Source organism: Scyliorhinus torazame, chromosome 6, assembly GCF_047496885.1.
Source record: "Scyliorhinus torazame isolate Kashiwa2021f chromosome 6, sScyTor2.1, whole genome shotgun sequence".
Classification (NCBI taxonomy): Eukaryota; Metazoa; Chordata; class Chondrichthyes; order Carcharhiniformes; family Scyliorhinidae; genus Scyliorhinus; species Scyliorhinus torazame.
In genome coordinates this window covers 14,727,054-14,738,884 of record NC_092712.1, presented here as the reverse complement: position 1 = coordinate 14,738,884, position 11,831 = coordinate 14,727,054, and the positions used below count along the sequence as shown (strand labels likewise).

The window sequence follows — 11,831 nt, the reverse complement described above, 5'->3', positions numbered from 1 at the left end:
TTTAATTAGTAAGAGAATCTAGGGTTATGGGGATAAGGTGGGCAAGGGAGTTCAGAATTATTAGACCAATCCTGATCTCTCTGATGGTCCAAATGGCCTACTCCTGCTCCTACATCATATGGTCTTGTAGGGTGCTAGGAGGGGCGTTATTTGTGTGGTTGGTAATGGTACTTTCAATGCTCATAATCTCAATAATGCTGTAATCCATTTATTTTGAAACTCAAGGTCGTGACCTGTGGGTGGGTAGTGGGTGGTTCGTAGCGCAATCAGTTGCGGCGTTCCCGATCATAGGAAGAAGCGCCCAAGGTCGGCCGGCATGGGTTGCGAAGGTCGGCCGGCGTGGGTCGTGTAGGCCGGCCGGCGTGGGTCGTGTAGGCCGGCCGGCGTGGGTCGGGAAGGTCGGCCGGTGTAGGTCGTGTAGGCCGGCGTGGGTCATGTAGGCCGGCGTGGGTCGTGTAGGCCGGCCGGCGTGGGTCGGGAAGGTCGGCCGGCGTGGGTCGTGTAGGTCGGCCGGCGTGGGTCGTGTAGGTCGGCCGGTGTAGGTCGTGTAGGCCGGCCGGCGTGGGTCGTGTAGGTCGGCCGGTGTAGGTCGTGTAGGCCGGCCGGCGTGGGTTGTGTAGGCCGGCCGGTGTGGGTCGGGAAGGTCGGCGTGGGTCGTGTAGGTCGGCCGGTGTAGGTCGTGTAGGCCGGCCGGCGTGGATCGTGTAGGTCGGCCGGTGTAGGTCGTGTAGGCCGGCCGGCGTGGGTTGTGTAGGCCGGCCGGCGTGGGTCATGTAGGTCGGCCGGTGTAGGTCGTGTAGGCCGGCCGGCGTGGGTCGTGTAGGTCGGCCGGTGTAGGTCGTGTAGGCCGGCCGGCGTGGGTCGTGTAGGCCGGCCGGCGTGGGTCGTGTAGGCCGGCCGGCGTGGGTCACCAAGGTCGGCCGGTTGATAAAAGTGGATCCCGGGAGGCAAAGTTTGAAAAACACAGCTGTGATCAACATATGTCAATTTAAACAATGTGTAGTTACTCTCTGCCGGCCCCAGGTGGCGGTAGCTAGAGGAGTTTGGTATTTTTCACTGAGGGACTCTCTCGAGCGCTGTCTGCAGCTTGTTGTTGTGATGCCGGAAGTGTGTGCGCCCCGGTACCGGGTCCGGGTGAGCAGGCTTCCTGTCCGGGGACCGTCCAGCTGAAGGTGCCGCCGGTGAGCGGCGTCCGGCCTCGGCCCGCCTGGGGGTGAGTGAGGGCGGCGGCGGCGGGAGTCGGCCCAGGCCCAGCAGCGCGGGCGGCGCTGTTGCCATGGGAACTGCGTTTGGCTGAAACCCCGCGCGCCTGAAAATGGCCGAGGGGCTGTTCAGCTGTGAGGGGCGTCACAGCCCTGAAAACAATCCCCCCCCCCCAGGGGCCTCACAGGCAGGTCACTCATCCACAATGGCCCTTACACAGGGAATTATAGGATATTGTCCTTGAGTCTGGGAAACATTAAAACATCTGCTTAACCATCTTTATGAAATCAAGTCAATGAGATAATAAAACCCTGCAGACAGCGTATATGAGACGGGTATACAGATATCAGTTGTACTTGTAAACGCAGCCATTCCTTCAGGAGGTTAGAAGCCCATGGGCTAGAGTGCTCACCGCCCCCTCCCAACCAAGCCCACATCATTGGCCCCAAATTGTCAATCCGTACCCCGAACGCCCTTGCACAACCCGCTAACGGGAACAGCTTTTCTTTGCCTACCTGTCACAATCCTCGCCTTCTCTCTTCAATCTTCTTTACTCAAGGAGAACAGCCCTGGCTTCATGGGTGGCACGGTAGCACAGTGGGTAGCACTGTTGCTTCACAGCGCCAGGGACCCGGGATCGATTCCCGGCTTGGGTCACTGTCTGTGCCGAGTCTGCACGTTCTCCCCGTGTCTGCGTGGGTTTCCTCCGGGTGCTCCGGTTTCCTCCCACAGTCCAAAGATGTGCTGTTAGGTGAATTGGACATTCTGTATTCTCCCTCTGTAAACCCGAACAGGCGCCGGAATGTGGTGACTAGGGGCTTTTCACAGTAACTTCATTGCAGTGTTAAAGTAAGCCTACTTGTGACAATAGTAAAGAATATTATGTTCTCCAACTCCACATCGGAGCTAGAATCCCCCCCCTCACTCCTGGAACCATTGTGGTCAATCTGGTTATTACTTTCTGAATATTCTCCAGAGCACTTGTGTCTGGCTGTAAGACCATAAGAAAGAGGAACAGGCTATTCAACCCCTGAAGCCTGCTCCGCTATTCAATAGGATCGTGGCTGATTCGACATTCCACACGTCCCGATTCCTGCCTTTTCCACTTAACCCTCGATTCCCCTACTGATCAGAAATCAATCTCTCTCAGCCTTAAGTATGCACAAGGACTCTGCCTCCACAGCTCCCTGTGGCAAGGAGTTCCAAAGACACAAGCCTCTGAGGAAAGTAATTTATCCTCATCTCAGTCTTAGGTGGGTGCCCCTTTATTGTGAGACTATACCCTCTGGTCTGAGACTCTCCCATGAGGAGAAACATCCTCTCGGCATCTGTCAAGTCCCTTAAGAATCCGAGATGTTTCAATGAGACCACCTCTCATTCTTCTAAATTCCAACAAGTAGAGTCCCAAACTGTTTAACCTTTGCTCACAAGACGATCCCTCCATACCGGGAATCATCCCAGTGAACCTTCTCTGAACCATCTCCAGCTAAACAATATCTTTCCTTAGAGGACCAAAACTGCTGACAGTGCTCTAGGTGTGGTCTCACCAGTACCTTGTACAGCTGCAGCAAGACTTCCCGACTCTTATACTCCAACCCTCTTGAAATAGAGGCCAACATTCCATTCACCTGGGCAGCACGGTGGCGCAGTGGTTAGCACTGCAGTCTCAGGGCGCCGAGGTCCCAGGTTCGATCCCGGCTCTGGATCACTGTCTGTGTGGAGTTTGCACATTCTCCCCGTGTCTGCGTGGGTTTCACCCCCACAACCCAAAGATGTGCAGGGTAGGTGGGTTGGCCACGCTAAATTGGAAAATACCATTTGGGTATTCTAAATTTTTTTTAAAACCATTCTATTCACCTTCTGATTACCTGCTGCATCTGTGTGCGAGCCAAATTCCTTTGTGTGATAATAATAATAATTGCTTATTGTCACAAGTAGGCTTCAGTGAAGTTACTGTGAAAAGCCCCTCGTCGCCACATTCCGGCGCCTGTTCGGGGAGGCCGGAGTTGCAACTTTCTGCAGTTTTTCTCCATTTAAATAATGCTCTGTTCTTTTGTTCTCCCTTCCAAAATGAACAACTTCACATTTTCCCTCATTATTCTCCATTTGTTTATTTTTTTGCCCCCAGCGTATCAATATCTCTTTGCAAACTTTGTGTCCCTCTCACAACTTGCCTTCCCATCTATCTTTGTGTTGTCTGCAACTTTAGCTGCCATGCATTCGCTTCCTTCCTCCAGGACTAGTGGTGTGTCTCAGGGGTCTGTGCTGGGACCACAACTTTTTACAATATACATAATGATCTGGAAGAAGGATATGAAGGCCCTGTTGCTAAGTTTGCAGATGATACAAAGATCTGTTGAGGGACGGGTAGTATTTCGGAAGCAAGGAGGCTGCAGAAGGACTTGGACAAGCTAGGAGAGCGGGCAATGAAGTGGCAGATGAAATACAATGTGGAAAAGTGTGAGGTTATGCACTTTGGAAGGAGGAATTTAGTCATAGACCATTTTCTAAATGGGGAAATGCTTCGGAAATCAGAAGCACAAAGGGACTTGGGAGTCCTTGTTCACGATTCTCTTAAGGTTAACGTGCAGGTTCAGTCGGCAGTTAAGAAGGCAAATGCAATGTTCGCATTCATGTCAAGAGGGCTAGAATACAAGGCCAGGGATGTACCTCTGAGGCTGTATAAGGCTCTGGTCAGACCCCATTTGGAGTATTGGGAGCAGTTTTGTGCCCCATATCTAAGGAAGGATGTGCTGGCCTTGGAAAGGGTCCAGAGGAGGTTCACAAGAATGATCCCTGGAATGAAGAACTTGTCGTATGAGGAACGTTTGAGGACTCTGGGTCTGTACTTGTTGGAGTTTAGATGGATGAGGGGGGATCTTATTGAAACGTACAAGAGGCCTGGATAGAGTGGATGTGGAGAGAGTATTTCCACTTGTAGGAAAAACTAGAACCAGAGGACACCATCTCAGACTAAAGGGACGATCCTTTAAAACAGAGATGAGGAGGAATTACTTCAGCCAGAGGGTGGTGAATCTGTGGAACTTGATTAATAAGGGGATCAGGGGTTATGGGAAGAAGGCAGGAGAATGGGGATGAGAAAATCTCAACCATGATTGAATGGCGGAGCAGACTCGATGGGCCGAGTGGCCTAATTCTGCTCCTATGTCTTATGGTCTTATGTCATTGATATAGATTGTAAATGGTTCCATTCCAGCACTGATCCCTGTGGAACCCCACTGACGACAGGTCACCAACCTCACTCGCTATTTCCTGCCCATCAGTCAATTCTCTCTCCATGCCAATGTACTTGCTACAGGTTGATCGTCCCTTATCCAAAAATTCCTAAATCCACTTTTTTTCGAGCACTGACGTGACGTCATGAGTGGGAAATCTCCCAAGGCTCCTGGGCGATGCGCAGTTCCCAATATGCGTCGCACATGCTCAGTTCCGAAGTAGCGGCGCACATGTGCAGTTCCCAACGCGCACCACACCGGCACAGTTCCCAACGCGTGCCATTCATACGCAGTTGCCAACGCGTGCCGCACGTACGCAGTTCCAACGTGTGCAGTTCCCAACGCGTGCCGCACATGTGCAGTTCCCAACGCGCATCACACAGGCACAGTTCCCAACACATGTTGCATGTGTGCAGTTCCCAACGCGTGCTGCACATGTGCAGTTGCCAACGCGTGCCGCACGTACGTAGTTCCCAACACACGCCGCACGTACGCAGTTCCAACGTGTGCAGTTCCCAACTCGCACCGCACATGTGCAGTTCCCAACGCGTGCTGCACATGTGCAGTTCCCAACGCGTGCTGCACATGTGCAGTTCTCAACGCTTGCTGCACATGTGCAGTTCCCAACGCTTGCTGCACATGTGCAGTTCCCAACGCGTGCTGCACATGTGCAGTTCCCAACGCGTGCTGCACATGTGCAGTTCCCAAAGCGTGCTGCACATGTGCAGTTCCCAAAGCGTGCTGCACATGTGCAGTTCCCAACGCGTGCTGCACATGTGCAGTTCCCAACGCGTGCTGCACATGTGCAGTTCCCAACGCGTGCTGCACATGTGCAGTTCCCAACGCGTGCTGCACATGTGCAGTTCCCAACGCGTGCTGCACATGTGCAGTTCCCAACGCGTGCTGCACATGTGCAGTTCCCAACGCGTGCTGCACATGTGCAGTTCCCAACGCGTGCTGCACATGTGCAGTTCCCAACGCGTGCTGCACATGTGCAGTTCCCAACGCGCGCCGCACACGCGCAGTTCCCAACGCGTGCCACACCCGCGCAGTTACCAACGAGCGCCGCACACGTGCAGTTCCCAACGCGCGCCGCACACGCGCAGTTCCCAACGCGCGCCGCACGTGCAGTTCCCAACGCGCGCCGCACGTGCAGTTCCCAACGCGCGCCGCATGCGCAGTTCCCAACGCGCGCCGCACACGCGCAGTTCCCAACGCGCGCCACACGCGCAGTTCCCAACGCGCGCCGCACCCGCGCAGTTGCCAACGCGCGCCGCGCACGCGCAGTTGCCAACGCGCGCCGCACACGCGCAGTTCCCAACGCACGCCGCACACGCGCAGTTCCCAACGCGCGCCGCACACGCGCAGTTCCCAACGCGCGCCGCACACGCGCAGTTCCCAACGCGCGCCGCACACGCGCAGTTCCCAACGCGCGCCGCTCACGCGCTGTTCCCAACGCGCGCCGCACGCGCTGTTCCCAACGCGCGCCGCACACGCGCAGTTCCCAACGCGCGCCGCACATGCGCAGTTCCCAACGCGCGCCGCACACGCGCAGTCCCCAACGCGCGCCGCACACGCGCAGTTCCCAACGCGCGCCGCACACGCGCAGTTCCCAACGCGCGCCGCACACGCGCAGTTCCCAACGCGCGCAGCACACGCGCAGTTCCCAACGCTCGCCGCACACGTGCAGTTCCCAACTCGGCTGCACTTGCGTAGCATATTCCGAATTCTGCAAACTTTGAAATTCGATACACACTCTGCCCCAAGCATTTCGCATAAAGGATTTTCAACCCATCCTTCCAACGCCATGGGCTCTTATGATTTAATCTTTTGTGAGGTACCTTGTCGAACACCTTCTGGAAGTCGAAATACAACACTTACTGGTTCCCCTCTCTCCACTCTGTACTTCCTGGAAGAATTCTAATAAATATTGTAATGATGTTAGAGGACATAGCTGCACAATCAACCTTTAATATGGGGTGACATCTTTTTTTTTTCGTTTGTGAGTTGTGGGTGTCGCTGGCCAGGTGATCATTGTCCATCCCTAATTGCCCTTGAGGAGGTGGTGAGCTGCCTTCTTGAACCGCTTCAGTTCCTGAGGTGTAGGTACACCCACTGTGCTGTTAGGGAGGGAGTTCCAGGACTTTGCCCAGCGACAGTGAAGGAACGGCGATATATTTCCAAGTCAGGATGGTGAGTGACTTGGAGGGGAACCTCCAGGTGGTGGGGTCCCCAGGTATCCGCTGCCCTTGTCCTTTAAGGTGACAGAGGTCACGGGTCGCACGAACCTTGCTGAGTTCCTGCCATGCACCTTGTGTATGGTACACACGGCTGCCACAGTGTCAGTGGTGGAGGAACTGACTGTTGAAGTTGGTCAATGGGTTGTCAATCAAGCAGCTGCTTTGTCCTGGATGGTGCTCAGCTTATTGAGAGTTGGAGCTGCACTAATCCAGGCAGGTGGAGAATGTTTTATTCTATCTTACATTAACAGAAACTTACTAGGATTTGTCTACCAGTGTACCTATCCTTACAACACTGCTCCCCACATAAACACCTCCTCTCACCCCACCCTCCTATCACCCCCCATGGAGCCACACCCGGAGGATCAGACTCTGTGTTGAAAATCATTTAATTTCTTTCCTTCTCTTTATTTTCAGTGTGGGGCACATGTAATTTTGGGCAGTACTTCATCCAGCGGAATTATCACGCAAGGTTGCAAAGATGGGTCTCCTCTCGGATCCAAACCGCAGGCAGGTGCTAATAAACTTGCTCACCAAGATGAACACACCCCTGTGGTGAGTGAAAATATAATGGTGGGGATAGGGGTAAGAAACATTCTGAGTTCAGATACCCAACACGGCATGTATCTGATGGAACTGTGTAGAGGGACCTTACTCTGGGAGTGTTTGATGGAGACAGTGCAGAGGGAGCTTTACTCTGTATCTAACCCTGTGCTGTACCTGTACTGGGAGTGTTTGATGGGGACAGTGTAGAGGGAGCTTTACTCTGTATCTAACCCCGTGCTGTACCTGTCCTGGGAGAGTTTAATGGGGACAGTGTAGAGGGAGCTTTACTCTGTATCTAACCCCGTGCTGTACCTGTCCTGGGAGTGTTTGATGGGGACAGTGTAGAGGGAGCTTTACTCGGTATCTAACCCCGTGCTGTACCTGTCCCGGGAGTGTTTGGTGGGGACAGTGTAGAGGGAGCTTTACTCTGTATCTAACCCCGTGCTGTACCTGTCCTGGGAGAGTTTAATGGGGACAGTGTAGAGGGAGCTTTACTCTGTATCTAACCCCGTGCTGTACCTGTCCTGGGAATGTTTGATGGAGACAGTGCAGAGGGAGCTTTACTCTGTATCTAACCCCGTGCTGCACCTGTCCTGGGAGTGTTTGATGGGGACAGTGTAGAGGGAGCTTTACTCTGTATCTAACCCCGTGCTGTACCTGTCCTGGGAGTGTTTGATGGGGACAGTGTAGAGGGAGCTTTACTCTGTATCTAACCCCGTGCTGTACCTGTCCTGGGAGTGTTTGATGGGGACAGTGTAGAGGGAGCTTTACTCTGTATCTAACCCCGTGCTGTACCTGTACTGGGAGTGTTTGATGGGGACAGTGTCGAGGGAGCTTTACTCGGTATCTAACCCCGTGCTGTACCTGTCCCGGGAGTGTTTGGTGGGGACAGTGTAGAGGGAGCTTTACTCTGTATCTAACCCCGTGCTGTACCTGTCCTGGGAGAGTTTAATGGGGACAGTGTAGAGGGAGCTTTACTCTGTATCTAACCCCGTGCTGTACCTGTCCTGGGAATGTTTGATGGAGACAGTGCAGAGGGAGCTTTACTCTGTATCTAACCCCGTGCTGCACCTGTCCTGGGAGTGTTTGATGGGGACAGTGTAGAGGGAGCTTTACTCTGTATCTAACCCCGTGCTGTACCTGTCCTGGGAGTGTTTGATGGGGACAGTGTAGAGGGAGCTTTACTCTGTATCTAACCCCGTGCTGTACCTGTCCTGGGAGTGTTTGATGGGGACAGTGTAGAGGGAGCTTTACTCTGTATCTAACCCCGTGCTGCACCTGTCCTGGGAGTGTTTGATGGGGACAGTGTAGAAGGAGCTTTACTCTGTATCTAACCCTGTGCTGTCCCTGTCCTGGGTGTGTGTGATGGGGACAGTATGTTGAAGGGTGAGTTTATTTGCTGAGCTAGGCTGGGTTCCTGATGTTGATGTGGGAATACTCTGGTGGTTGTTGGCTGGCTGTTTCTGATGCTCTCTCTGTTTTTATCCCCCTGTCTCCAGCTTCCTGTGCTACGTGGCTGGGATCGCCTGGTTCATGGGTCTGGCCTTTGAACCGTTCATCCTTCGAATGTACACATCGGAGAACGCCATGGGCTCCACCATGGTGGACGAGAACTTTGTCTACGGTGACAGGGCACTATCGTACGCCCGGGAATTCTCGGCACACGGGAAAAAGGTTGGGTAAGGAGCTGAGGGGTCTCTGCTTGGAGAGGTTCACACTGGACCGGAGTGGCTGGAATTTGGGGGATCTGATTGGATTGGAATGAATTTGATTGGGAGATTTTCCTGGATGATAGAGACTGGATCCCAGGATCTCTGATCAGAGTTCTGCTGCCTGACCGGGCCTCGTGGCATGTCTGACACGATGGAATTCAGCAGATCTTTGTCTTTATTCTTTTCATGTGATGCAGGCGTCGCCGGCTGGGTCAGCATTTGTTGCCCATCCCTAATTGGCCCTTGACCTGAGTGTCTGACTCGGCTATTTAAGAGTCAGCCACACTGCTGTGGGTCTGGAGTCACATGTAGGCCAGACCGGGTAAGGACGGCAGATTTCCTTCCCTAAAGGGACATTAGTGAACCAGATGGGTTTTTACAACAATCGACAATGGTTTCATGGTCACCGTGACTGAGACTCTTTTTCAATTTCAGATTTATGAATTAAATTTAAGTTCCACCAGCTGCCGTGGTGCGACTTGAAGCTGCGGGCCCAGAGAATTTGCCTGCATTACTACTGCAGTTAGTTATATTGCCACGAGGCCACCATCTCCCCCTGTTATACGAGAGGCTGGGGTGGGTTTCAATGTGTTATCACGGGGTGTGGGAGATTGGCTCAGCTGAAACAGGGATGGTCCTTTGATCACAGGGCGTACACGGAGAGTTTCAGAGTGGCAAACGCGGTGTTGTCCAGTCCTAACCACAGACTTTTCCTTTACTCCAGAGAGATGCCAGTGGAGTGGCTCGTGAAGACCATGACTGGCCTGGGACTGGAGACACACGTTCAGACCTTCTCCCGAACTCTGCCCTTCCCGGATGAGATACGAGAGAGATACGTACGTCGCGAGGCTTTGTAACTCTTGTGCACTGGGTGAAACACAACAATGCAGACTTTAAGGGATCTCACTCGCGTTTTTCTTCCTATCCCCCCTCACCCTGCCCCGGTGACCCCTGTGTGAAATCCATCCACCAGGGTTGCCCCAGCCCAGACTGAGAACCGGGGACTATAAAATCCCGAGGTCATGTGGGAAAATGCTTGAATCCTTTATCAAGGACTTTATAGCGGAACATTTAGAAAGCAGTGGCAGGATCAGTCAGAGTCAACACGGATTTATGAAGGGAAAATCATGCCTGACAAATCTGTTGGAATTCTTTGAAGATGTAACCAGTACAGTCGACAAGGGGGAGCCAATCGATGTGGTATATTTGGACTTTCAGAAGACGTTGGACAAAGTCCCGCATAAGAGATTATTGTGCAAAATTAAAGCGCATGGGATTAGGGGAAATGTATTGAGGTGGATAGAAAACTGGTTGGCAGAGAGGAAAGAAAGAGTCGGGATTAATGGGTCCTTTTCAAATTGGCAGGCAGTAACTAGTGGGGTACCACAGGATTTGGTGCTGGGACCCCAGCTATTCACAATATCAATGATTTGGATGAGGGAACAAAATGTAACCTCGCAAAGTTTGCAGATGACACCAAGTTTGGCGGGAGGGTGAATTGTGACGAGGATGCAGGGATCCTACAGCAAGATCTGGACAGGTTGGGCGAGTGGGCAAATCACTGGCAGATGCAGTATAATTTGGATAAGTGTGAGGTTATTCAGTTTGGAAGCAAAAACAGGAAGGCAGATTACTACCTGAATGGTTGTAAATTGGGAGAGGGGAGTGTGCAGCGGGACCTGGGTGTCCTTCTGCACCAGTCGCTGAAGGTAAGCATGCAGGTGCAGCAGGCGGTAAAGAAGGCTAATGGTATGTTGGCCTTCATTGCGAGAGGTTTCGAGTATAGAAGCAGGGATGTGTTGCTGCAATTGTACAGGGCCTTGGTGAGGCCACACCTGGAGTATTGTGTGCAGTTTTGGTCTCCTTTGCTGAGGAAGGATGTTCTTGCTCTCGAGGGAGTGCAGCAAGGGTTTACCAGACTGATTCCAGATGGGTTTTAATGACAATCGACGATGGTTTCATGGTCATCATTAGACTTTTAATTCCAGATTTTTAGTGGATTAAAATTTCACCGTCTGCAGTGGTGGGATTTAAACCGGGGTCCCCAGAGCCTTACCCTGGGTCTCTGGTTTATTAGTCCAGTGACAATACCACTACGCCACTGCCTCCCCAATAATATATATAAAGAGGAAAGACAACACCATCTTGCATTTATATACCACCTTTAACATGGGAACAAATCCCAATGCATTTCACAGGATTGCAATGAAACAAAAGTCCACACTGAATCACCTAAGGGGATATTAGAGCAGGTAGAGTTCAGTCTTGGGGACGACCTACAATGAAGGAAAAACGGGTAGGGAGGTGTAAGGTGGAAAATACAGAACTGAGGCCTCAGCAGCTGAAGAGACGACCGCCGATGGTGGAGTGACTAAATTCGGGGATGTGTGAGAGGCCAGAATTGGAGGAAAGCTGCTACCTCGGAGTGTCACAGGAAGGAACACAGGAGCAGGAGAGGGCCATTCAGTCCATCACGCCTGCTCTGCCCTTCAATACTATCATGGCTGATTGGACACTTCAATGCCTTTTACGCCCACTGTTATTGTTGATCAGAAATCTATCGATCTCTGCTTTAAACATACTCAATGACTGAGCTTCCACAGCCCTGTCATTATAAGGGCAGGGGGAGTTTGCAGAGACACAAGGAAGTTACAGAATGCTCCCCCAAACCCACGTTAATCGGGGGCGAGACATCTAACAGTGGACAAGACAGGTTTTTGAAAATATTCTTCAATGGGACGTGGACATGGAGAATTGCCCTTGAACCGAGTGTCTCGCTCGGCCATTTCAGAGGGGGGCAGTTCAGAGTCAACCATATTTCAGTGCGGCTGGAATCACGTGTAGGCCAGACGGGGTAAGGACGGCAGAATTAAAACACAAAATGCTGGAGCCCC

At 52.5% G+C, this 11,831-nt stretch overlaps 1 protein-coding gene across 1 annotated transcript in view; it reads left to right on the top strand.

Annotated features, from left to right (window-relative positions):
* Positions 1-1,085: 1,085 nt before the first annotated feature.
* gpaa1 (glycosylphosphatidylinositol anchor attachment 1) overlaps positions 1,086-11,831 on the top strand; it is a 93,228-nt gene continuing 82,482 nt past the window's right edge. The window contains exons 1-4 of the mRNA XM_072507948.1: positions 1,086-1,213; positions 7,097-7,234; positions 8,725-8,904; positions 9,662-9,773. Of these exons, the coding sequence (XP_072364049.1) occupies positions 7,161-7,234; positions 8,725-8,904; positions 9,662-9,773 (366 nt within the window). The 5' untranslated portion in view covers positions 1,086-1,213; positions 7,097-7,160. The remainder of the gene's footprint in view (positions 1,214-7,096; positions 7,235-8,724; positions 8,905-9,661; positions 9,774-11,831) is intronic.